The sequence below is a fragment of the Amphiura filiformis genome, chromosome 5 (assembly GCF_039555335.1).
Source record: "Amphiura filiformis chromosome 5, Afil_fr2py, whole genome shotgun sequence".
NCBI classification, from domain to species: domain Eukaryota; kingdom Metazoa; phylum Echinodermata; class Ophiuroidea; order Amphilepidida; family Amphiuridae; genus Amphiura; species Amphiura filiformis.
The window spans coordinates 43,867,156-43,894,397 of record NC_092632.1 but is presented as its reverse complement, the minus strand read 5'-3'; the positions used below and the strand labels follow the sequence as shown (position 1 = coordinate 43,894,397).

At 37.6% G+C, this 27,242-nt stretch overlaps 1 protein-coding gene across 3 annotated transcripts in view; it reads right to left on the bottom strand.

The window, feature by feature from the left end:
• Window positions 1-297: 297 nt before the first annotated feature.
• The window catches only part of LOC140153189 (uncharacterized), a 70,621-nt gene continuing 43,676 nt past the window's right edge, over window positions 298-27,242 (bottom strand). For 2 of the 3 annotated variants that reach the window (XM_072175867.1, XM_072175866.1), the window contains 24 exons: window positions 26,535-26,622; window positions 26,057-26,106; window positions 25,778-25,862; window positions 25,328-25,392; window positions 24,451-24,535; window positions 23,912-23,970; window positions 21,976-22,266; window positions 21,016-21,561; window positions 14,769-14,918; window positions 14,059-14,155; window positions 13,776-13,831; window positions 13,508-13,595; window positions 12,940-12,992; window positions 10,249-10,392; window positions 9,781-9,954; window positions 8,891-9,061; window positions 8,132-8,225; window positions 6,882-6,931; window positions 4,237-4,321; window positions 3,592-3,655; window positions 2,921-3,025; window positions 2,383-2,541; window positions 2,113-2,154; window positions 298-1,941 (listed from right to left, as the gene is read on the bottom strand). In XM_072175867.1, the coding sequence (XP_072031968.1) occupies window positions 1,936-1,941; window positions 2,113-2,154; window positions 2,383-2,541; window positions 2,921-3,025; window positions 3,592-3,655; window positions 4,237-4,321; window positions 6,882-6,931; window positions 8,132-8,225; window positions 8,891-9,061; window positions 9,781-9,954; window positions 10,249-10,392; window positions 12,940-12,992; window positions 13,508-13,595; window positions 13,776-13,831; window positions 14,059-14,155; window positions 14,769-14,918; window positions 21,016-21,561; window positions 21,976-22,266; window positions 23,912-23,970; window positions 24,451-24,535; window positions 25,328-25,392; window positions 25,778-25,862; window positions 26,057-26,106; window positions 26,535-26,622 (2,807 nt within the window). In that variant the 3' untranslated portion in view covers window positions 298-1,935. The remainder of the gene's footprint in view (window positions 1,942-2,112; window positions 2,155-2,382; window positions 2,542-2,920; window positions 3,026-3,591; window positions 3,656-4,236; window positions 4,322-6,881; window positions 6,932-8,131; window positions 8,226-8,890; window positions 9,062-9,780; window positions 9,955-10,248; window positions 10,393-12,939; window positions 12,993-13,507; window positions 13,596-13,775; window positions 13,832-14,058; window positions 14,156-14,768; window positions 14,919-21,015; window positions 21,562-21,975; window positions 22,267-23,911; window positions 23,971-24,450; window positions 24,536-25,327; window positions 25,393-25,777; window positions 25,863-26,056; window positions 26,107-26,534; window positions 26,623-27,242) is intronic. The other variant, XM_072175868.1, reaches the window with a different exon arrangement.

Genomic DNA, 27,242 nt, shown 5'->3' with positions numbered 1-27,242 from the left:
GCAGTTCTACTTGTGGAACCAAAGAGCATGGTGGGATACACCTATCAGCTGCTGTGATACGGACCCATTGAGCTGATCCTGGCTGTGGTTGCAATTCAATATGTAGACTAATTAGGATTCTTCATTTGGAACCCTTGGATGAATAACCCTTACATGACCGTTTTACTTTAATTTGTAAAACTCCTGTATGAGGCCGTCTTAATTTCATATTTTATTTCAAAGCCCTTCACAAGTTAGAAACCTAATTCTGACTGAGGGTTTTTTAATGTCTACAAAAAGGCCAATAACACAAAACCATTACAGTATAGATAGACTGAACTTTATTTGCTGAACTTACATATGTATCCAATTGTATAATACTGCATTATTGTAATTTGGGGGCAAAATCATTTTGTAACACCAGTCAAAATTAGCAGATGTATTATGAGGCCACCCCACCAGTGAGCGTGGGACAAGATCTAAAAGTGGTTTCCAAGATTATGTAAGGAAAAGTGTATTAAGAATTCAATTTTATAGCCTAAATTTGCATCTTTTAAAAGTTTTTAAAAAAAGTTCCCATAAGTCATTAGTTTCACACTGTACTGCTTACTCTACTACACCATCTATACCCACTAATTAAGTATGTGACCTATCACATCAAAAAAACAGCAGTTGTCTAGAAAAAAAAAACACAGTAAAGGAAATGTACTGCCATGTTTATGTGATTGCATATTTTGATGTGATGGGTCACATATGCTAAACCACCAGCACAGCTGAATGGGTTCATATAAAGACATATTTATCACACATGAAGAAAGCCCTGGATATTAAGCCAACTTTATTATATGCTTGAACATATTTCTGATTAGATGGATCACAATTATTCTGCTTCATCCAGACCACATTGCAAGTTTGCAACACTGTCTTTTTCAGCTTTGTGAATTGTGACATTCCAGTTTTTGGGGTGTTTTTTTTCTTCTCATAATTATGGAGAAAAGGGCAAATTTATATTAAGAATCAATATTATCTGGTATTTCTGTGTCAGGAAAAATAGTCTAAAATACTAAAGGAAAAACTTTTTGGAATTCCCATTTCTTCTAACATTTTGCCTTATTAAATTGTGACTAATAGTTCTTATTTTTAATTTCCCAAAGTAATCATTGTATTTATAAAGAAGTATAAACACATCACAAACATTTATATCCCACCTTTATTAACGGAAAAGAACTCAAAATCTATGCATAACACTGAAATAGCAACAACAAAAACATTCTCTACAGGACTGGTCAAGGATGACCCACGGTGACCAGTGACAACCAGCCAGGCACTGTAGCAACATAGACTGGATCCTTCAGTCTTTCAACAACTACGCACGGTCATCGGGTTGGCAACGTGAAGGATTGTGGGTAAATAAAAGGCGCCGTCATTAGAGGTCAGCAGGATTCAGGCTAGTAGCAACATAAGTAACATTTCAATGGGTTTAGGTGCCACTTTTGAATTTGCATTTTTCATTCAAAGGGTCACCAATCATCATGGCAACAAAAGGCAAATGCGGCATCAAAATTATTTGATGGTTTCTTTTTGCTGTTTCAGTTTTAAACTTTGATGCATAGAATTTGAGTTATCATCTCATAATGAATTGGCATATTTGATATGTTTATATGGATTCAATGTCTCCTTTAGTGTATGTATATAGATAAGATAATACCGGGTATATTTTGATCTCACCTGTTATGATAGACAGTAGTGATAGATATTTTTGAGGTGATTGAATTATTGATGATCATGATGACAAAGACTGAATAAGGAATGTGATTATAAGATAAAAATAACTAATGGTATTGCTGAAAGTTTTATCTCGGACATTTTCCATTGATTATGCCTAAACAATTCTCTGCATCAGGTGCGATCATATTTAAAGAATCCATTGTTGCAGCATGATGCTTTTGGTTCCGGTTAAGCCTAGAATAGAAAAAAAAAGAGAAATTGGTGAAAATTACGTGCAAAACAATGTGACATTCTGATGGGTAAGTTGCAGAGGAGTACCCCTTGCATCTTCATTTGAAGGTATGGGTAACTTTAGAATAATTTTACTGTCACTAAGATGACAATACTCAGTAGCTAGGTACTCACCTTTTCACCATCACGTCCTCGTTTACTGGACTTAACCCAGCACTGAAATAAAAAGCAGAAAAAACACCATCAATATTACATACAGGTAAACCAAGGTCTATAAGCTATTTTCCTGTAACATATTACTGATGGTAACAATATTTAGTCTCGGTCCAGACTGAATGTGGCTCAAATGTGAACACATCGCTTGGGAACTTCAAGGATCTAGTTGATTGTGATTGGCCAGTTGCTATTGATAGTGAATGACGTCAACGACTAGTAACAACTTACCACAGTGACTGCAATTATCAAAACCACCACGATGACACCTACAACAGGAGCGATGATCATAACCTTATGACCATGCTTGCCGTCTCGACCGCGCACTTCTTCCACAGATCCAGGTACAGATGAATGCTCCTCACCGTTAAAGACCAGAATTACCTCTTCCTATTAAGGACAACATATGATGTAAAGTTCGAATGTGATGTGAACAGCAATGATCATAATGAAATGCTTTGAACATTGGACAGCGAGATAACATTTTATTGATTTCACTGTTCCTTCTTAGCATATTGAAAATCCCTTTTTTTTTTTCTCGTACGTTTTTCTACACCTTTTTAGGTTGTAGTATTGAAAAGGTAACCTGCACAGGAACCTGCAAAGGTATGTGGCCAAAATTGCTTGCCCTTCCCTTTCGACCTGCCAAAAGGTACTCGTCTAATTTATTGCACCCCATGTTACCGTCCCCCAGGTGGGGCTCATGATTATTGCATAGCCCTATAACTTCAAATAATGAGTTGGAACGAATCATAAAATTAAATCTTACTGCATTTTTAAGTTTCTCGGTGACGGCATCAAGATCTACTGTTTCCTTTCCACCGATAGGATCTTCAACAACAGTCAGGGACACAAGGTAGCTTCCACATTCCACCTAGAAAAAAAAATCAGAAATACTGTGTAATTTCATATGCTGTTGTGTCTTGACCTGAGAAACCTGAAAGCACTGAAACATATGTAATCTCTAAAAATGACTTAAAGCCATATTATAACATTTGCTGAGGAGAACGCCCTCAAAAAAAATTTTAATTCAGGTTTTTACACGATTGTAATGTACTTTAGTAAACAAAGGTTCTCTGTAAAAATCAAGACTTTAGGTGCTGTAGTTTTGTCAAAATCCGAGATTTTGAATAAACCGCCGGAACCGTCGTTTTATTATTACGATATTAGTCGAACGCGTATGCGATGTCAACACACCCCTACGTACATGGGCGTGCGGGACACACACGCCAGAGGATCGTACCATATTACAACCGCCGGAGTAACATGCATTGGCGCTAGTAGTAAATTCCAATTTTCTTTGCTTTATACCTCACTTGTTAATTAAAAGGGGACATATCTGACAGTAAATGCTAACATTTTATTGAAAATGAATATTAATCTATTTTTAAAGAAATGTTATAATATGGCTTTAAGGAACCATAATCACGAAGTACTTACATGAATGTCTTTTAGAGCCAGTGCGTCAATGCCAAGAAAAGCGGCCACTTGTGAACGAATTTCGCTGTGTAATTAACATGAGTATGGACAAGATTAATTAAACAGAGTTTATGCGATAATACACTTAATATAAGTAGGACGTACTTATGTCGTTTTTGCACTTCGAGAAAGTCGAACGTAAAATTGTTGTTTTAGTCACGATGTAGCATAACCACGTTTATTAAAATGAAAGCGCAGATGAGTCAAGTGCTCGTACATAAACCGCCTTTCCTTTCGTGTTAAAATATTGTGAACACGATTAATGAGTGTTGGAACTGAGACTATTAGGTGTAGACCTATCTGTAACGGCTGCGTTTTACTTTTTGCGAAGTCTTCAGGTCTCTGTGAAGTAACCTTCACCATGTTGACCAGATACGTTCTGATTGTCAAAATAATTTGTTTATGGTTTATTTATTACTTTATGTTTGGCACAATTTTTGCAGATGATTGATTTGCAGATCAGTTACATTACGCCAATCCTTTTTTAGTACTAGAACAGAAAATCAGTTTGGGAGGTAGGTCCTATAACTTGTATTGTGACAAGTTGAGGGTCGGCCATGCACAGATCAGTGAATAAAGCACTACTTTTACAGAGCGCATACGTACTTCCTGAGCGCCATCTTCTGCATTTCATCGTCAAGGGCGGAGCAGTCTTTGCTTTTGAATTTCATCTTGAGTCTCTTCTGCTTTCTGTAAACAAGAATATTTAAAAAGCGTGTTTTAATAATAATCTGATTCAAAACAGTCTTGAAAGTACAAGGTGTCCCATAAAAAGGTTACATGTAGAAAATGGACCGTATTTTGCGATGGTACAACAAAAAGATTTAATTTTCTCAGGTATTATATTTTGATCCTTCTTGTAAGTGTTTGCGAAGTTTCAACTCCGTATCTTAAAAGAAACTCAAGTTATGAGCGCAAGATGACAGGGGTGTCAAGAGTGACTAACCATCAAAATATCACACAACGAAAATTGAACACAAGCATACTTTTGTTTTTACATTTTTTCTTTATTACATTTTATTTTTCTCTTGTTTTTAATGGCTAATAAACTTATTGCACTAAAGAAACACATTGACAAATTAAATATTGCACATCTGAAATTAAATCAGTTCAAGAGCTTCTTGACTTTTAGTGGTGAAAAATTACTGAACAAAGGAAAATGGCCATTAAACATGTTAAAGAGGAGCACATGTTTTGTGAAGGCAAATTCTGCACACTGTATCTCCCGTCATCATCATGATAAAATTAATAACAATCTTTAGCATAATAGTCTTAGTTGAGTTTTGTTGAGTTCACTTTCTTTTTTGTAAGCTCTTAAATGAAAGGCTCTACATGGGCACCATTTCTCCTAATGCACTCCCCCATCCGCACGATTGTATTGTCCACGGCTCTGGAGACCATGTTAAGATCCAGATGACGGATTTCACGCCGAATGTTCCTCTTTAAGTCCTGCAGCGTGACAGGAACTGGCTGATAAACATGTTCCTTCAGATAACCCCATAGGAAGAAATCTGGACATGTTAGGTCCGGAGAATGAGCAGGCCATGGGAATTCAGATTTCCTGGAAAGTAGCCGATGTGGAAAGTTCTCATTGAGATAATCCATCGTGACGTTGGCAGTATGGGGAGTGGCCCCATCTTGCTGGAACCACTGCTCACCCATATCTACTGGGAGGCCCTGAAGGCGGGGCAGGAAATGAGTCCTCAGCATCTTTATGTATCGCTCTTTATTTACAGTTACTGTGCCTTGGTTTTCCCAAAAGAAGTACGGGCCTATAACCCCTTGCTTACTGAGTGCGCACCATACTGTCACTTTTTGCGAATGTAACGGTCTTTCCGCGACTTCATGGGGTGGATGTCCTTTAAGGCCCCAAAACACCATGTTCTTCTTGTTTACATGTCCACTAAGAAGAAAGTGGGCTTCATCTGTCCACCACATATCATCAAACCAATCAGGATACAGTTCCAATCTTGCAATTGCAGCCTAGCAAAAAAGTACACGCTCTTGCTTGTCTCCGGCAGTTAATTCCTGCTTCACCTGGATATGATAAGGAAAAAAGTTCAGATCCTTTCTCAAAATTCTGTGGACAGAACTCCTCGGAATTGCTGGATTTAATTCCCGTGATATTCGCCTAACACTCTTCTTTGGTGACTGCAACACCTTCACATTAACTCTTTGGATATTGTCCACTGTCCTCGCTGTTCTTGGTCTACCAGAACCGTATTTATTCTGGTTCGTAACCCGTCCTTTCGTTTTGAACTTGAAAACAAGTTTTCGTAAAGCTGGCCAAGAAGGAGCGTCGATATTAAATGTCTCTTCAAATCGCTGCTTTGTTACATTGTAGGAATATTGTCCATTTCTGACCGAATTTAAACTCTCGAAATAAAATTGAACAAGTTTAATTCTCTGTTCAACAGAATAAAATACTGCATCTTCTTCCATGTTACTGCTGGCCCTATTCAAATGACCCGCCAACTGCATTGCGCGGGCAGTGAACCTCGTGTTGCTTTATGTCACGTCACATACACATGGTAAACAGCGCGCTCAGGAATGTGTGGAATGCGAGATAAATACGCATGTTGTGAACTTGACATTCACATGGGTACTAGTAAAGGGTATATAGATTATGTCATGAAAAGGACATTTAAATTGGTTCACGTTAACTTAGATTAGTTTCGAAAACCTACATGTAACCTTTTTTTGGGACACCCGGTATATGTTACTTTCCAAATCAAAAGTGTTCTTTTTAAGAAGTTAATGCGAATTATTACAGGGCTAACTTTGCCATCATACTTTTGTTTACTGTTTTCCCTGCTTCGTTGGCTTTATTTACTTGTTCTTTATATTTTAATAAACGATGTCGATGGGTCTGTTTTCTACTAGGGATTTCTTATGTTTAAATGTCAAATTAGTTCCTTACCCTGTTTATGTGAAAACGTGCCGGTTACCATGAGAAAAGAAAGAGATAGATAAACAAAATCGTTATTTCTAAGCTAAATATGATTATAACATATCTTAATAAAACTAAAATTTTGCATCGTTTATATGTTTACAAAATCAAGTGTAAGACAAGACAATGTATGGCGATATTATGGATATACTTAGACAAAGGTGATGTTTTTCGTTCGTGATGTCAAGAACAAAGGGATCGTCTACGTTACGAAACCATAAAGAAATTCAGATTTCTTAATGAAAAGAGAGACGAGCATGATGTTTTAAATTTATATACATGTAGATATTGTCGAACTCACCACATTTGCGGTCCTCCGTGCAATATAAGTCACCATTTCCATTGCAAACACTGTAATTGAATATAATTATGTTCTGAATTACATCTGCATCTAAGAATAGGTAAGTTAAAACCAAATTGCAAAGTATTACCCGTGCATATCCTAAACAAAGATAAATATGTCAAAATTAAAACAAACAATAAAAGTGGGATTTATAAAACGCGCCTTACATTGAAAACACAACCCCAAGGTGCTTAGGCCTACATATGAAATTATGACATAGGCCTATCTGCCTTATCTAAGCTTGTTTTTGGTGTTTTATCTGCAGTGTCAGTGCGAAGCGGAGTTTCTTAGGGACCGATCGTTATTTACGGCAGGGGGGAATGGCATATGGAAAAGTAGTCTCTTTTGCTCAAATAAAAGGGGTCCCACAATTAAGCAATGGGAGAAAATTGTCTTTTTTCACTTTCAACTTCAATTATTATAAAGGGAAAATCTTTTATTTTATTGGCTCACTCTTAATTGTCTCATGTATATATTAAACTTTACTTTCCCCGATTTTCAAGGAAATCTGATGAAAGACCTCGTCGTACAGGAGCACTAAACACCGCAAGGTATTCCAAAAATCTCACTCGATTTATGGCGAAATACACTGACATGCACCCCGTGTCATTAAAGTAGCATTCTATAGACTGCCCTCACTTGATAATAGAAAGTCCGATTGACTTGGCTTAAACGGTATTTCCTAGAAATACTTTGCCAGATTCTACTCTCTAAAAAGGAATCTGATTGGTTACAAAATGCCGTCGTACAGTAGGAAAAACCATACCCTCTTCCATACCGCCCTGCTTAGTGTGTTGTGTGGTAATGTATGCATTGTGCATTGACCTCGAACGCCTCTGTACACACAGCGTGCACACACTGGAGTCGAGTATAATTTACTTAAAGAGACTTTCATAGGAAAACTTTTCCATATGTGTTTTCGCAAAAATATCGACAAAAAATTTCGCGTTCCCCCCTCGCGTCCGCTCAAAATTTTCGCGTTCCCCCTTGTTTTCCCAATTTTCTCCATTTAAAATTTAACAATCCTCCCTCCTGGTTCAACTAAAAATTTCAGGTTCCCCCCTCAAGACCACAAAAAAATTTGGGTTCCCCCTAAATTTACCCATTCCCACCCTGCCATAAATAACGATCGCTCCCTTACGTTCTATACCCCATACCCACGGGTTCCCTATAAAACGATATAACCAACATCAACTTAAGTGTCTTACCAAATTTGGCATGGATCCCGGGGATCATCAAAGGCATGTCCAGCTGGCACAGACAATCCTCGCCTTGGAATCTCACATTTTGATGATGCATGTGCTGAAAGAGTATAGAGATATTATTATGCTTCAGAATATTTAAGCTATGCCACCTTGAATACATTTCGTCAAGCTGCGTTTGGTACGAATACAAGTACTGTTTTTCGTTTGTGATATCAAGAACAAAAGTATCGTCTACATTACGAAACCACAAATAAAATTAATTTGCTGTCCAGGTTCTGTTGTAGAATTTCATAAGACGAATACCTGTACCAACTGCCGACCCATACCCACAAAATTATACATAAACCAATTATGTAATGGAGATCAAGGGTCACCGTCATCGGGCATACCAATAATATACAATGACCGCCAGATGAAAACGTTAATGGTGAAGCAATGTGCCAGGGTAGAGCAGAGGAAGCTCTATTATAGGCCCTGTTATTTTGCAGAAATCTGTAAAAATCAGTCTGTTTGAGTTTATTTTATCCATGGTGATCCAACAAGCCTGAATTCGTCGTTGATGTATGCACTATAAGGGCTGCCACTGCCAGAGGCGAAAGGCTCAAAACCGGGACAAAATTTACTTTGTTTTCTCCCCTCTTTTGGAATTTGTCCCATTCGATTCATTTTGGGTGGGTCAGAGAGACAACTTTGCATTTTCCCCACACCCTTTTGAAATGTCGACCAGTACGCCTTATGATTTGATGGTGTTGTTTTTTTTACCTTGGCATTTAGCTGGCATCCAGTTCTGATCAAAAAACATTGCCTTACAGCTTCCGCATTCGTGGACTTGACATGTTAAAGACGAATCTGAGGAGCATTCGCCAATTTGATCACAAGGGTTGACATCTCCACATGGCGTGAAGGACATCACACCTCCTGGACAATGATCACCTGGAACAGATGACAAATAACGTCAATTTTTAATAATTAATTGAGTAGTGATCTGAAGATTTTTCAAACCTTTCATGCATGTTTTGACAACACTGTTTTAGTCATTATCGAAGATGCCATTAGTATAAAAGGTCTGGATTGAAGTTTGGTCCGGTTCTTGTATTTGGTTTGAGTGAGCGATCACTCACTGTGGACCACAATGGCCTCATCTCCATGGCATAGTTCAATAACCTCAATAAAATAATAATAGTGTAAAATTTGACGTCATGTTGCAGAGCAGAGTATGAGTTTTTGTACCCAAATAATTTTCAAAGGTTATTCATTGAATATGCATATGTATTGGGGTTAAAGAAATGTGCCCTGATAGATGAGCATGTTGTATTCAACGTAAATGACTAATTAAATCACGAAGTCAATGATTAGTCATGCAATTTGATATTTTGTACAAATTGAATATTTTAAGTCATGAAAATATTGTAAAATAATGCAAATTGATGTGAACTGTTATTAATATTCTATTGGGATTACAAATACACAATACAGCAGCATTTCTTGATTTCTTTTAAAAATATCTTGCATGACTAATTATAAATTAGTCCAATTAGACGTCTTTTTGACTAATTAATACTTTACTTTGTATATCTGTTTACTAGATTTATTGCTGTTCATCATATATATCGGGGTTGTGTTTAAAAAGGCGAAAAGCAAGACGGGCTTACCAGATGGTTTGACACAGACACCTCTTCCTACGCCAATATCACATCTGGACTTCACATCCTTATGTCTACAGCATTTCATCATTCCTGGACAGTGAGTATCGGTCAGACATTCTTTCAAGGAGTCACAGGGTCCGTCTATTTCTGCTGGACATTCGCCATTTCTCTCGTTAGGCCCTATTTGTAAAAAAAGATATTTCACGGATTTACAGAAATGGAGATTGCTTATTACGTAAAAAGATTTTTATAATTACTTTTTGTTATGCAACAACTTCCCTTTACCTCAAACTTACGATTTCAAAACTTGAATACCCGGATTAGAATATTAAAGTCTCATAGACCTTTATCACCTTTCTTTTTACTTAAAATGAGCTAACTTGAAACCCGTACGGTATTCGCTCTGCTGACAGCATATCAGACCAATGGTGTTACTTATCAGCTTATTAGCTGTTAATAATTGCACAATCTTACTTTGCAACTTTGGTGCGCAGACTTTGCCGTAGTTCTTATATTCACAGCATTTCTCCTTCTCCTCACAGTCCATGTTATTTTCACATTTGCTTTCCCCCACATAGATATTAGGCGGTAGATGAGCAGGGCAAAGGGCATCACTTTCTGTAAACACAACAAAGACAGCAAGAATGATGCATTCTGACATTCCGAACCACACGATATGCAGAAATTAAACTAAATCCGTCACTGTGAAGTAATCACGCTTTTACACTTGAAAGTTTACACCATAATACGAAGGATACCGGTTCGAAACTATCGGACGGATTACACTCTAGCAAGAAGGGTTAAAAAATCTGTCCTGTGTATATGGTCAATTCCAGCCAAAGCGGGACAAAATTCTCTCTGGGGCCATTTTGAAAATGTTTTCCTTTTCAATTCTAGACTTATCAAATGAGACGATCATATCTAGTGAATCATCAGGTGAAAGTGCCATCGGATTGAAAAATAACTTTTCTTGCTAGACCAAATAAAGTGTTAAATGCGCATATGCATGTTACCCACGAATTCAAGCATTTTTCACCTGTTGTACGCCATAAAATTTCACTTTCTTTAATATCTTTCAATATTTTATGTGTGACTCATATACACTAGAAATCGGTGAAGACTTTGAACGTAAAATAGAATTTTATTACATATATCTACAAAGAAATATTTTGGTTATTACAAATTTTAAGAAAGAACCAGGTGTACAGTTAAGATTGTGTCAATTCTTCGAACTCTTTCCAAAGTGGCTGTCATTTAACATTACTGTATTATTTCGAAAGATTAGAATAAATGCTTCATATAAATATAAAGTTAGATTTTGTATCTCGTCGCAGGATGAGGATCTCGGATGGATTCGTGGGTAACAGCGTCTGGAAAATAGCATTTCCTAGTATTTTTTTAAAATAAAATAAAAATACTTTTCCGCATGTCAATAATTCAGGCTTCAATGGCACTAAAATGAATTTTAATCAAAATACAAACTACATGGAATATTTAGAATGGATCATTATGGCATTTTGGGTATAAAAATGTTGAGAATAATGAAGTTGCCAAATTCAAATAGACAGAGCAAAAGGTTATATATTATTATTTTAGTAAAATCATTCCATATTTTCATGCAGCAATATTCTATTAACTCGTGTTTGACAGTTCCTATGAACTAAAACACTATCAATACATTGTTAACTAGAATTTAAGTAGGGATTCGTGGGTAACCAAAATGTTCGTGGGTAACACATATTTGAAGGTATGTATTGGTAGGCGGCAAAATAAAAAATATTACAGAAGGTTGGAAACCATCATGCGGTTATTCCTCCATTGTGTTTCAATGATTCCCGTTTCTCTAACCAATTGCATTTACCCAAAAAAGGGTAATTTAGGATAATCAATCAAAACCTCATGATACAGCTTCAGTATACCTTCAAGAGGACGCTATTAAACAGGACTGTTTTGGAACCTATTTCGCATGTTTTCAAAATGTTAAGATGCATAAGAAACATATAATTTACGAGTAAATCCTTGGATTCGTGGGTAACGCCGAATTCGTGGGTAAAGCTATAAGTACTATAGTACCGTTTGGGGTTTGCGTTTCTTAGGTGCATAAACTGTAAGTACTGTAAAAATTATAGCATACCCATGGCTTGAATATGTGCTGATTTAAACTTAAAATAAACAATCACCTTGTTTTTCAAGGTTAGCATCTATTCGGGATTCGTGGGTAACAAAAGTTTAAACCGTCGTAGATTTTTTTTTTAAAGCGGTGAACGTATTTTTACGATTTACAATTTTAAGGGCTTGTCAAACTAAATTCAGTGTCCAAAGTCATTAAATGTTAATTTAAGTTATGGCAATTATATTTGCTGGACTCGTGGGTAACAGTTGATACGTGGGTAACGTCAAATTTGATTTTATGGAATTTTATAGGTAAAACGTATTTGCATAAAATAATCACTTGGACCTCAGAATTATAGAACGAAACTTCGTTTCATGATATAGTCATTTATGGCATATTCACTTAACATTTTTCAGAACGATCATTTTATTTTTGATACGCGGATAACAAAATTATTAGCCAAATTGACTTAATGGCCTCTAGAGTCCACAAACTTTGGTGGAATTCAATCGTTTTACATATGATGAGAGATCACGCAAACGTCTTTCTAACGGTAATAATTTCATTTTGATTGAAGGACATTCAATTACTTATATGGTGCTTTATCTTTGAATTCGTGGGTAACGCCAATGCATTTAAGCCATCATAACTTGTCCCCTGGTATGACTTGCTAGTAAAGGCCTATATGCACAAAGAGAGCACATTGGACGTGACATGATATGCTCCATCAATAACGTGATTTCCTTTATTAATGACATTTTAAAGTGGAAAGTTAACATAGAGAGAATTTTGTCCCGCTTTCGCTGGAATTGACCATATATAGAACCATCAACTCAACAGTTCTGTAATCAACCAGGAGGGTTATGTAATGGCCAAAAATGCTTCTAAAAAAGGATTAAATAACCATTTGAAGAACTTAAAACGCTTCCTTAACTTTGAAGTAGGCCTACTTTTCTTCTTGAGTGTTCCATAGACGTCAAAAGGGCTCTTTAAGACCTTTTGAGAGTGTTTTCCGAATGTTTCGATTTTAATCCACATGCACAGCTCCTTACCTTTATTAGAGCAGACACGGTCGCTGCATTTCCAATCTCCATTAAGACACACACTGCATAAAAGCGTATCAGAATATTAAAAACAGACTATTTTACAGATTTCTATCGAGCAGTTGCTTTGGTCAAAGTGAGGAAAATGATATTCGAAGAAAATTACTAAATTAGTGTTTCGGTGCAAATTTCTTATCAAATCATAAATAAGGGCCTATTCCAAAACTACTTGAGATGCAATCTTGTGTGTGATTTGTGGGGTCATTTTGAGGCTCTACAGAATTTGTTCAATTCAATAACCATGATAACAGTTACTGTTATTGCCTAAACGTAAATGCACACTACTGTAGTGTGCATTTACGTTAGGCAATTAAAACACTTTTTTCCATCTTTACTGACTACCTATGTACCGGTACATATCGTAATTTATTTCTCACTTTCCTATTTTCTAATGTAGCTAAATTGATAGGCCCTAATATTAGCTATAGGCCTACCTTAAAGAATTGCTTATACCAATGTGGTAGAACCGTAATAACGGTTTTGGCTATATACGGTATTAAACGCAAAATTCACTTACCACATCTGACATTGCAGAAACTGTTGCGCACCAGATGGAACAGTCAAACCTGTCTCTCGAGTTCCAACAGGACACACCGCAAGTCCTTCTAAAAGAGCAAGTAAAAATGTTCTCAGTTATTTTCAGGTTATAATAATGTCATATATTATAATAAAATAATATTGCCATCGACTTGAACACCTATTGATAAATTCATAAAATATATAGATGTTGCGTATATTGGATAGTATTGCATTTTGGAAATGACACAATTTTCTCACATGCTTACCGTCAACTTTCTCACAATCCAGCGGATCACATTGCCACATTCCATGAACACAAGCGCTGTCAGATATTGAAAGAAGTATAGAATAATAAAAAATAATAATAACAAATGTGATAAAATGTTAGTAGAAATGCAATGTAAGAGGCACCAAAAAGGCATGATATCAAACCTACTGTACTTGGGGAGTAAAACCCTTCTTGATTGGTTCAAAATTGGACACAATATTCATTTTGGCCAATCGGCAGGTATAGTTCTCATCGGGTTATATAGTATGTTCACAACTTACCAAGCTTTACACATGCCATCCTGTTCTCCTTGGTGGAGGGTTCCGTGGGCAGAGAACTCGCCTTCATATTCGCAAGGTAGGGGCAATGCTTCTTTGGCTGAAAGATTATATAAGATTATATTAAAATTAGACCTAATAATTTTCTTTTACACCAAACATTTTACGTGCCATCCACTTACATGCCGGCACGCAAATATGATGCCAAAATTGAAACGGATATTCTTTTAATATCCATGCAATTAACCACGTGTCTTCATTTTTTTAAACCAGGATAACAGAGATAAGCAACCTTTAACAAACCTTAGGTCCGTATGCACAAAACAAGTTAGATCAGGTCTAACTTTAGACCAATCTAACCATGGAGATTAGTTTTACGTAGAAGCAACGTCTTGGTATTATGTTATTGTAGATTCTGTTAAGGGCAAATACTTGTAGCTTAATATATGGCTACAGCTCAACTTTTGGACTTCGTTTGTTAGGAGTAGGCCTAAAGGAGGAAAAGAAAAGAGTAAAAGGATTCCTCCCTAATTCTAACCTCCATGGTTAGACCAGGTTTATACGTTATAGACCTGGTCTAACTTGTTTTGAGCATACGTACCTTAAGTGTTGAGGTAGAGTCGCCCACAAATCAACTGCTGTTCCAATAACTAAGATAGGCCCTATAACTATATAAAAAAAGCTACAAATAATAACTAAATAACATTGCTTACGATCTGGTTTGACGCAAGCTCCTCCTATATGAGATCCACAGCAGATCTTGTCTCCATCACAGTCTTCGTCCATACGACAACCATCAAACCTGGTCTTCTGAACAAATTCTACCACCATATGGATATGACTCATAAAACTCATCATGTAATCTGCAAAAATGGGAAAAATAAAAGAATCGAAGTATAAGCTGCATTGTTTTGTTGAAATCTGTTTTACAACAAACACATTTTATGCAAATCACTTGCGATTTTTGATTTGAAACAGCTTGAAGAAACTTTAGATTGTGTCTCTTAACAACATAGTGAATGACTTATGACTTATAATCATATGCATAGTTTTGCAAGGATTTTTTTTTACATTTAATATAGGATAGCAACTGAAAATGCAGATATAGCCTATTCCATGTTTAACAATTAGGTTATTTGGTAGGCTTATTATAGCACACTTAATATTCATCGACTCAATTTTTGTTACAAGACATACTGTTGTTTAAACAAATAGTTGATAAATTTACGTAAAGTTTACTTGGCAATTAAACAAATAAACAAGCAAGCAAATCAAATAATAGACATAAAAAAGTACGAGTATATATAAGCGGTTCCAAGAAAAGTAAATCCCCCCTTAGACCTTTTGGTATAATCCAAAAACGGCTTGATGGTGTTACGTAACCCAGTGCAAAATTTGCTACATTAGTGGAACCAATGCTTTTTAGCTTCTGAATACCCCTACGAACAAAACCTGAGTTGGTTCCATTTTTTTCGAATGTGTCTTCGGCTGCCATTTTGAAATTCAAAATGGCCACTATATTAGCCTTTTTAAGTCATATTTGTCCCGAAAGCGCACAAAGTCATATTTTTCTTAATGATTATTTCTACTTTTGATCGTCAAAATCCACTAAGAACATAATTAGGGTCATTTTCTAGAATCCAAGATGGCTGCCAAATCCAAAATGGCCGCCAATTGGTCTAAAATGGTCTGCCAGCTATAAGGACATTGATTTCTTTCCTTTTTGATGATTATTTTCACTACTTATGTTTCTGAGAATCCACTGAGAACTAAAAACTTAATTTGGTCCATTTTCTCCAATCCAAGATGGCCTCTAAATCCAAAATGGCCGCCTTTAAGTAAAATGGCATACCGCTTTAGGCAATTACTATCATTGAGAGTAAAATACATGTATCTCATTTCTGTCAGATATAGATAAGAAAATGATTGTAAACATCTTAAAGTAGTGCAACAACATTGTTTAAGGAGAATATAGGTGTATTTCACCTTTCAAAATGGCCGCCAAAGTGTCTTGAAATTGGCTAAGAATAATTTTTCAGCATTTATGCAATGAAATGCAGAAAATAATGTTTTTAAAAGCTGAAATTTCAATATTGTTATTCATTTTTAGACATTTATGATAGAGCTGACCTTGAGGCATTTAAATGCCTAGTTGTAATCATCTATGTTATCAGTAATTTCAAGTTCCTCAGTTTGGTGCACAGCTGTATTGGTACACTCTTAATCTGCTCCACAAGCACATGCTTCTGTACAAGCCAGATTGTGTCGTCTGCAGGAACATCTTCTGGAGCATTTGCTTAAGCTTGACAACAGACACAGGAGCTATTGCAATGTCTGACAGGATAGGTACTGGAATGCTATCTGCATCACTCGACCATTCTAGCTTGAACGGGTCTGGAATATTTGGATTTACCACAAGGTCTTGACTCCAAACATATGCTTGCATATGCGCCCGCAGAATGTGTTGATGCCACGCACCAAAAGTTGGAGGGATTTTATCAATCCCCCTGGTTGGCAGCGTTTCTAGAAGCGTTTCCATCTCAGTTTTTCAGCTGTGTTGGCCTGTAGGTCATTTTTGTGCCCATGAGCCTGCACAAAACCTCTCACAGCCTAAAACAACACTTTGAGAAGGCATTTCTGCATCACCAAGTTGACTCAGTGCTGTGAGTTCTTCAGGTGTTGCTTCAGTGAAGGACTTGAAGGCAGTCTTCTTGCCTATACCTTTGATATGTCCACATGTGTCGCTGTCGCATCCTATTAAACAATGACATCCCGGAAGCGCTGCTGCTTTTGATGTCCCAAGACGGATATGTAATGGTTTCAGCAAGATTTTCCTTCTGTTGTCACCTGTTCCCATAAGCATGGTTGTCTGAAGACCAAGAACCGTGAGTCTTCGAAGAGCAAGGACCATAACATCTGTATCTTGGGTCATGATATGGACATTCTTTCCAGCTTCAGAGATCTCTGTTGCATGTAGCATGATTAGAGTGTCTGCTTCATCTTGTGTACTAACACCTGTCGATGGCTGAGCATCATTCATGTTGCTTTTCACATGCACACATGTTACAGTGACTACTGGAATCTTCAACTGCAAAACTTTGTTTGCCAGGTAGATTGTGAGGGAGTCCTTAGTTTCATTGTTAGCCAAAAATAGCTTTGAGTCATGGATGGGGGTTGTGTCAGCAACAATGTAGGCTCTCGCTGATTCTTGGACTCCTAACTTGCGACGTCTGATTATATCTTTGAGTGAGTTTTCTCTTCCATAATTATCAAAGATGACATGGCAACCTTCATAGTCACTATAACACGTCTGCATGTGAAAACCAACATGAATGATGCCAGCCATCGACAGGTGTTAGTACACAAGAGAAAGCAGACACTCTAATCATGCTACATGCTCACAATCTACCTGGCAAAAAGTTTTGCAGTTGAAGATGCCAGTAGTCTCTGTAACATGAGTGTATATGAAAAGCAACATGAATGATGTTCAGCCATCAACAGGTGTTAGTACAAAAGATGAAGCAGACACTCTAATCATGCTACATGCAGCAGAGATCTCTGAAGCTGGAAAGAATGTCCATATCATGACCCAAGATACAGATGTTATGGTCCTTGCTCTTCGAAGACTCACGGTTCTTGGTCTTCAGACAACCGACAACCATGCTTATGGGAACAGGTGACAACATAAGGAAAATCTTGCTGAAATCAATACATATCGGTCTTGGGACATCAAAAGCAGCAGCGCTTCCGGGATTTCATTGTTTAACAGGATGCGACACATGTGGACATATCAGAGGTATAGGCAAAATGACTGCCTCCAAGGCCCCTACTGAAGCAACACCTGAAGAACTCACAGCACTGAGTCAACTTGGTGATGCAGAAATACCTTCTCAAAGTGTTGTTTCAGGCTGTGAGAGGTTTTTGTGCAGGCTCATTGGCACAAAAAATGACCTACAGGCCAACACAGCTGAGATGGTAACGCTTCAAGAGCCAACCAGGGGGGATTGATAAAATCCCTCAAACTTCTGGTGCGTGGCAAAAAGTGGCATCAACACATTCTGCGGGCGCATATGTTTGGAGTCAAGACCTGTGGTAAATCCAAATATTCCAGACCCGTTCAAGCTAGGATGGTCGAGTGATGCAGATAACATTCCAGTACCTATCCTGTCAGACATTGCAATAGCTCCCGAGTCTGTTGTCGAGCTTGTTAGGTGCGGATGTGGAATAAGCAAATGCTCCAGATGATGTTCCTGCAGAGTGGAGACGACACAATCTGACTTGTACAGAAGCATGTGCTTGTGGAGCAGATGAAGAGTGTACCAATACAGCTGTGCACCAAACCGAGAAACTTGAAAATACTGAAAACATAGATGATGACAACTAGGCATTTAAATGCCTCAAGGTCAGCTCTACCATAAATGTCTAAAGTTGAATTACAATATTTCAACTTTCAAAAACATGATTTTCTGCATTTCATTGCAGCCATTTTGAAAGCTGAAATGCACCTATATTCTCCTTAAACAATGTTGTTGCACTACTTTAAGATGTTTAGAATCATTTTCTTATCCATATCTGACAGAAATGAGATACATGTATTTTACTCTCAATGGTAGTAATTGCCTGAAGCGGTATGCCATATTTTACTAAAAGGCGGCCATTTTGGATTTAGAGGCCATCTTGGATTGGAGAAAATGGACCAAATTAAGTTTTTAGTTCTCAGTGGATTCTCAGAAACATAAGTAGTGAAAATAATCAGCAAAAAGGAAAGAAATCAATGTCCTTATAGCTGGCAGACCATTTTAGACAAATTGGCGGCCATTTTGGATTTGGCAGCCATCTTGGATTCTAGAAAATGATCCTAATTATGTTCTTAGTGGATTTTGTCAATCAGAAGTATAAATAATCATTAAGAAAAATATGACTTTGTGCGCTTTCGGGACAAATACGGCTTAAAATGGCTAAATATAGTGGCCATTTTGAATTTCAAAATGGCCGCCGAAGACACATTCGAAAAAAATGGAACCAACTCTTGTTACCTAGGGTATAAGGGTGCAAAAAAACCTTGGTTCCACTAATGTAGCAAATTTTGCACTGACTTATGATAATTCTACGTAACACCATGTACTATTGATCAATTCTCTTGTTTTAAAGTTTGGAACATAGACTGATTAGTTATGCATCAAGTTAACGGGGTTTTGTTGTTATCGTTTATCATCTTCACTGAGAAATACAGCCATTTATAAAATTTTCGGCCAAAAAGTCGCACTTTTCTATATACATGGGCTTTTAAAGAATCACTTTTGGTTTCAGACCTCTTTCATTTAACATGTTTAAAGCAAATTAATCAAAAATGAATGTTTCTCTATATTACTCACTTAAGGGATCTGGAATGAGCGTTTTGAGCGTTTCGACAGTATTTTTTGTGGGGCATGAGAGCACATCAGACATATCGAATTGCATTCTGAATACGAATATCTTTCTGATATCAAATAATTTTCATTTTTGAAATTCACGATATAATACAAATTTTATGACAAATTATTAAAATTTGATATTTTCACATTTTTGATATATAACAGTCCTCGAAGTAAATTTTATAAATCTAATGATATGTTCATAAAGTGTATGTAGCTCGGAGGAAAAGCCGACGATCAATTGAAAATTTTGACCTTTCATAATGAAGATATGGATTTTTTTCTCAAAAAGACCTAATTTGTTTTTGTGTTTTAGGAAAAAATCCATATCTTCAATACGAAAGGTCAAAATTTTCAATTGATCGTCGGCTTTTCATCCCACCTACATAGGCCTACACTTTAAGTATAAATCATCAGATTACTTCGAGTATTATTAAATGTCAAAAATATCAATTTTAATCATTTGCCATAAAATGTGTATTACATTGCGAATTTCAAAAAATCAAAATTACTTGATATCAGAAGGACATTCTTCGTATTCAGAATGCAATTCGATATGTCTGATGTGCTCTAATGTTCTACAATAAATACTGTCCAAATGTTCATACCCCATCCATTAAAGGGAACAAATTGTCAAATACAAATTGAAGCATAAAAAGCCTATGTAGAAAAAATGCAACTTTTTTGGCAAACAACAAAACAACAAAGCAGCAAAAGCCCGGTCGCTTGATGCATAACTATATATGTTCCAAACTTTAAAACAAGAGAATTGATCAAGACGTTTTTGGATTATACCAATGATTGCATTCTGCCGCGCCCATCATCTGGCTTAGAACGAGTCCTTCATGGTCTGGTTCAGGCCATGCTCCACCACCATCAGGCATTTCCCCCCTTCTTCACCACCTGCAGGCCACCCTCCAGCAGCAGGCATTGGCTCCACTTCACCGCCGCCTGTCTTGGGGGGAACTTGCTTTTTTGGAACCGTTTATAATAAAGTCATCACAAAAATGTAACGCAGCCATTATAAATACGCAGATAGCTTCAAACCAATAATATTAATTGTATTCACAATATTTCAACATAGAAAGAAGGATGGATTATTTTGAAACCCCGTTCGTCCTGTGTCGTTCAATATTAACAGCACAGTGGAGTTTTTAAAGAAAAAAAAATAACAATTGCAATTTATACAGTGATCAATGCTAAATTTATACGCAACCATTGTTTCGTGTAAAATTCGGCATTGTCTTCGTGCAGAATTCAAATCAATACAAATAACTGCAACTTAATTCGTTTTTTATTTAAAAATACTGCTGCGTTGTTAATATTGAACGATATTGGGCGATTGGGTATCAAAACATATTCAAACAAAGTCTTTGCTATTGAACAGGATAGCACGAAAGTCTAACATGAGACAGTATAAAACATCAAAGAATTTGGAGACAGCATAGGTGAAAGGTGCATGGCAATCTCTCATATCCATACATTCTACAAAACAATGAGCTTGACACACGTTTTGGACCAATACGAAACACTCCATATGACTTGCCCATGCCTGTGCTTCCACGACCTGATTGCATTCTGCCGCGCCCATCATCTGGCTTAGAACGACCTCCTTCATGGTCTGGTTCAGGCCATGCTCCACCATCACCAGGCATTGGCCACCCTTCGCCACCACCTGCAGGCCACCCTCCAGCAGCAGGCATTGGCTCCCCTTCACCACCACCTGTAGGCCACCCTCCGTCACCAGGCATTGGCCACCCTCCGCCTTCACCTGTAGGCCACCCTCCGTCACCAGGCAGTGGCCACCCTTCGCCATCAGTTGTAGGCCACCCTCCGTCACCAGGCATTGGCCACCCTCCGCCTTCACCAGTAGGCCACCCTCCATCACCAGGCATTGGCCACCCTTCGCCATCACCTGTAGGCCACCCTCCGTCACCAGGCATTGGCCAGCCTTCGCCATCATCTGGCTTAGATCGGTCGCCGTCACCCCGGTCATCACGATCTGGAGTAGGCCACTCTCCATCACCAGGCATTGGCCACATGCTACCTCCTCCACCCATACCACCATCTGGCTGTCTCCCACTATTACCCTCTAAATGAAGAAAACTTATCTTATAAACTTTGCAAAGTCCCTGAAGGAATAGCTTTATGTTAAAGCACCGATTCGTGCCTTACTAGTTTATACTGCTTCTTCTCTATTCTACTCCCTTTTCTTCAGATTTATTGTCAATTTATAAATTACTACCACTAAAACAGAAAACATATTGTTGTTTTTTTTTAGGTATATGGCATACTATTTTGTATAATAAAGATATTTTGCTCGGAAATCTGGTGTCGGGAAAGTTTACATTAGTATAAGTTTAGTCGAATTGTCATAATTAGTCTCGGTATAGGGCTACATGAGATTTAAGTGCAAACTGAGTGATATATGTGTGGATGTATGCACATAATCGTAGAAGCGATGTGGGGGGTGCATATTATGTGTATGTTTGGCCATCAATCCTACCTGCACTCCACATCATGTCCGGTGGTGCTAGCCAATCTCTCACTGTTTCAAACAATCCACCAGTTTCTCGATCCATAGATCTCTCCGGTAGTCCTCTCTCATCCCACATTCCTGATCCCATTCTTCCTCCTGCCATGTCACGATCCATCATTCCCGTTCCACCCATTCCCATGCCTCCCATTCCCATGCCATCCATTCTCATGCCATCATTGCCACCGCGTGACATATTACCATTCCTTATATGTTCTTCAACGAAGTCAAACACGGCGGAACAAACTCCTGGCTTCATATCTGATCACAATGTAAATTTTTAAAAAACACTCTAGTTTTATCATTCTATATTATACTGTTTTTATGACACCCTCCCGGGCACTCCTACTTGCTCAGATGACACATATGTGGGGCTACTGAAAGACCCCCTTTGTCACCCAAAGACCCCATGCATATTTTTCCAACACATGCTAAGTCACCCAAAGACCTCTTATTTTTCCATTTCATGTGTCACCCAAAGACCCATTTTTCAATTTGAACAGCAACTTTAATTTATCACTGATTTTGATACTTATTTTGAAATAACAAAGCAATTTGAAGCCATTTAGAACTAGACATTTCGAGGCTTCTTTTGGCTGTCACCTGCATGACGATCCCACTTAAAAAAGGTCATGTTCACCTAATGCCCTCCTAATTTAGATCCAAACGGTCAGTCTCTCACCCAATGACCCCATCTGCTCTCACTGAATGCCAAAATTTATGCTCTCACCCAATGACCCCATATTTTGTATATTTTTCTCTCACCGTTGCCCCTTACTGCAGGGCCGTTCCGACCATTAGGCCAGGTAAGGCGGTCGCCTAGGGCGGCAAACGCAGAGGGGCGCAAAAAAGGGCGCAAAAAGAAAAAAAACGGGAATTGAGAGCGCCGAATTGACAAATTCAACATCGATTCTGAGCCCCTCCAAGTGATGAAAGTCAACATTTTCAAGCGCTTCGCGCCCATTTCGCACATCATTTGAAATATCAATTTGAAAACCGAATATCCAATTTCATTATGACCAAAATTAATTAGTGATAAGCCCTATTTGTGCGCATTTTCGCCTGCTCCGTGCGCAATTGTTTCAAGAATTTTTGTGGGGGTGGGGCGTCATTATACACCCTTAGTCCTGGGCGCCACAAGCCCCGCCAATGACAAAAACAAACAAAAAAACTGATGACTTTTCAAGGGGTAACTCCCCTTAACACTTTTTTGGAATGATTTGGTGGGGCGACAGAGAGAGGCTTTGCCTAGGGCGGCAAAATCCCTAGGAACGGCCCTGCCTTACTGTAAAAGTGTCAGCCCTACATCTATAGCATAAAAAATAAATAAAATAATAAAAATAATAAAAATAAATTTTGGATTTATAGAGTGCCTTTCTCCAGATCTTAGAGGACTCAAAACGCTGTAATTTCGCTGCAATGGTGAATCATCACAATCAGATCGCATCAACTAGGTTGCTGCCGAACGGCGCACACCTAGCTATCCGCATTTAGATTGTAACATCCACCAATTATCTGTGCAGCTCCCCAAATTCCATTGGGTGAAGGAAGTTTTGATAACCAAACAACTAATCACCGATTTTGGTAATACAGGAGGAAACCGGAGATCCCGGAGAAAACCTGCGAGAGCGAGCATGGAATCGGGATAAACCAAGTGCACATGAGTCCTTGGGCCGCGCCGGGGCTTGAACCCGGGACCTCAGTGGTGCAAAGCGAGGGAATTACCGCTGCGCTAACTCGCCCTCCCTAATTCGTTGGGGTGGGCCCCGGGAACACCCTTTGATAGTTCACGTTTTCCCCTTAACAATACAAAGTGAAATTATACAGAACGTTTAATCCATTGATGGTATAGCGAGTGTATGAGCTTGTAGGGACAGTAAAACAAAAGATTGAATATGTGATTTACCTCTTTCTTTGTCTAAATCTGCAAATGAGCCACATCTCCAATCACCGAACAAACACGTACTAAAAATCGAAAATAATATCACAAATTATCAACCCTAATTAAAACAGCAATATAATTGCACATAATGTTTTAAAAGTAATTGAAAGTTTCCGATGAGGGCTGATCCAAGACGATGTTAAAAGCCCAGTGATTTGCTCATCAGGAGTATCGGAAAAATGATCAAAATTCAGGTTTTGGCACCTTTTATTTGTCACTGTCATAGATGTGCTAACACACAAGTCGCTGGGATCACTGAATCCTGTTAGTCAATGCTGATCAAAAACACGTTAAATTTCTTTTCATTTAAAGATTTTTGAAATCAATTTGAAGTAAATCAACTGGAGAATCGAACAATGATATACATCAACAGTAAAGATTGTTTTGAATCTTTGAATTTTTAATAGTACAACAAAAGACGAAAAAATAACTCCGGTATATCAAACTGCCAAACATGCACATTACTTTTTTTTCTTTTTTTAAACATGTTAAATAATACCTACCACTTTTTGCCCTTCATTGATTTCATTTCTCCAGTGAAGTATTCCATTTCACCAGCTTTGCCGGCCCAACACGATGGAACATTAACTGATTAAAAAAACGGAAAATACTTTCGTTTGAAGCTGTGCGGGCTAAGTATATCTCGATATCGTTTACTTGCATATGTTAACTGAATGTATTAAAGGAGTGACAGAAGGGCTTGAGCTGGTTGACTGAAAAGTGCCAGACTGTATACGTATTATACAAGTTCACTGTTATCTAAAGCATGCTTTTACAGGTCTGTTCTTAATCATTGAGTCCTGGCAGCTGAAGTTCCCAAAAGGAATTCTGTTCCTAAGATGTCCGTCCAGATGCGGAGTCAGTTACATCAGATAAATAAATGAATGTTGACATTTATACAGTGCCATTGTACGTGTATCAAAGTGCTTTACAGTTATTCCACTGTCGTTAGAATTTGTCCCGAATGCCCAAAGTATGCTCATACCTTTGGACAATATTCATTATAGTTTCTCATTTCACAGGCCCTGGGTAAAGAGACGCAAGTGAGATAAAGCGCCTTGCCCAAGTGCACAACACGATGACACCGCTGGGGCTCGAACTCCCCGGGTCGAACTCGCAACCATCCGATTGCGAGGTAGAGCCTATACTGCTGCATGCGTCACCGTGCCCCCTGATGCATTCTGTTCAGAAAGTGATTTTCCCCTGGACATGTGATTAGGATCAATATTGACAGTTGATAACAGGGGCATGCTGCATGGGAGCATTGATTGTCACACTATTGTTGAATGATTTATAACAGCTAAAAAGGTCGGTGAAATATGACACAATTTTTCTGGTATCTGTAACGTAAATTATATAAGAGTAAGATTTGAAACCAACCTTTGCCATTTGTGCAATGTTTCGGATCAATCTTCTTGCAAACCATAAATCCATGAAGACAAATACTAGACACAAAAATATAAAACGTGGGGATCGATGACAACATTATTAACGTGATCGTTTATTTGGCTCTACTGATAAAGTCACAGTGGTGAAAAACGGAGCAAAAAAATTGACCCCTAATGGTGTTTGAGACTGGATACCAATAGTTTACTAGTTTATTTGCATTCATTTCTAATAAAATACCCAGTTTAATGAGCATACAGTTTGCCAAATCCAACAATTGCAATGAATAAGCTGGCAAAATATGAAAGATATAAGTGCCCCTCTATTAAAAACATGAAAGAGAAAATCAGGAAGGTAAAGGAAAATGTTCAAAATTTCACTCCGATCATGGGCCAAAATTGTGTAAAATCCAAGTTGTCCTAAAAGAGTCCCTGAGATACTTACCATGCATCGCATGTTTCAGGATTGGCCATATATGTACCGGAAGCCAACGTTGTACCGTCCACCATACATGGCTTTGGTGCCATAGCTGAAAATATTATTTACTTAAATTATTTGCCTATAACAAAGCAACTTATTTTGAAAAATCAAATATGGATTTATTACGGGATTTATTATGACAAAAGTTTTTTAAAAAGTAGATGTATTCGTTGAAGAATAATGCATAGTGTTACGAAGAGTAATTGTATATAGGCCTACTTAAATGTTTTGTGGTATACGTACGACAACATTTCGGGCTTAGCTTTTGATGCCATTCGCCATTCAAACAGACACTGGAAAGAAAACAAAAATATAACGTCAGATAAATTTCCAAGAATTAGTGACGAAAAGAAATAAATTGTTCTTACGATTTACAACTGATTATATAGGCATTATGTGAATATGATATTCATGCACTTTGTTTGATCATGATGTTAATTTGTGATGCGATCAAGCAAAATCAGTCGGAACTCGTAAATATTAAACTTTTAGTTTCTTCATTTACAAAGCTGCATTTTTTTTTGCAGAAAATCACATTGAAATTGAACAACCAGTTCAAAAGATATGAGCAATTAAAGAGTTTCCAAAACAACAAGAAACAAGAGGAAATATTTCCTTTGTTTGGCTATAGCCTATCTGAAAATCAATATATCCGAGTTCCGACTGATCTTGCTTGATCGTATCACATTTAAGTCTTGGTCTTGATTGCTATGGAACTCACTTGAGGAGACATGATTCAGGATGCAATGTTCCAGATGGTACGGTTTTCCCCTTGCCGCTAACAGGACACGGTAACTGTCGAGACATATCTGCGATATTAAGTAATGACAATTAAGATACCAGAATTGTCATGAATTCTTTCTTCTAAAACCATGAAAACAGAAACTCATAATTATGTTAAAATGGATCTCAAACGGCGGGGTTACGGAAAGTCATGTGACACAACTTCCCACTTAGTATAGTTTGATCAGCCCGTAATCGGCGGGCCTTATAACATCGCGGATTGATATCAATATATTTTATTTGGAGAATTTTCTTGTGACATCTCGCCAGAAGTATTACAAATTATTAATTGAAGTCCTATACTTCGTCTAATTTTTAACACGCAAAATATTGTCCAGTCAGATCATGTAGGCTATATCACACTCATATAGAAATGACTTGTTCGCCTTGTTGGCGCAATTCAAAAGGAGTAAGTTTGGACAACTCAAAAATAGTGTAAAAGTTGCCAAAACAAAATTCATTTTAGTTATCCGAACTTAAAAAATGCTGAAAAAGCTCAAAAGTTCCGTCAACTAATCAACTTTGTTGGCATTACTTAAAAGTTGATGTAAGTCGTTGCGTCAACTTTTTAAGTAATGCCAACTTCTGAATTCAAGTTCAGGGAACTTAGAAAAATAAACAAGGTTCAAAGAACCAATTAGTTGAG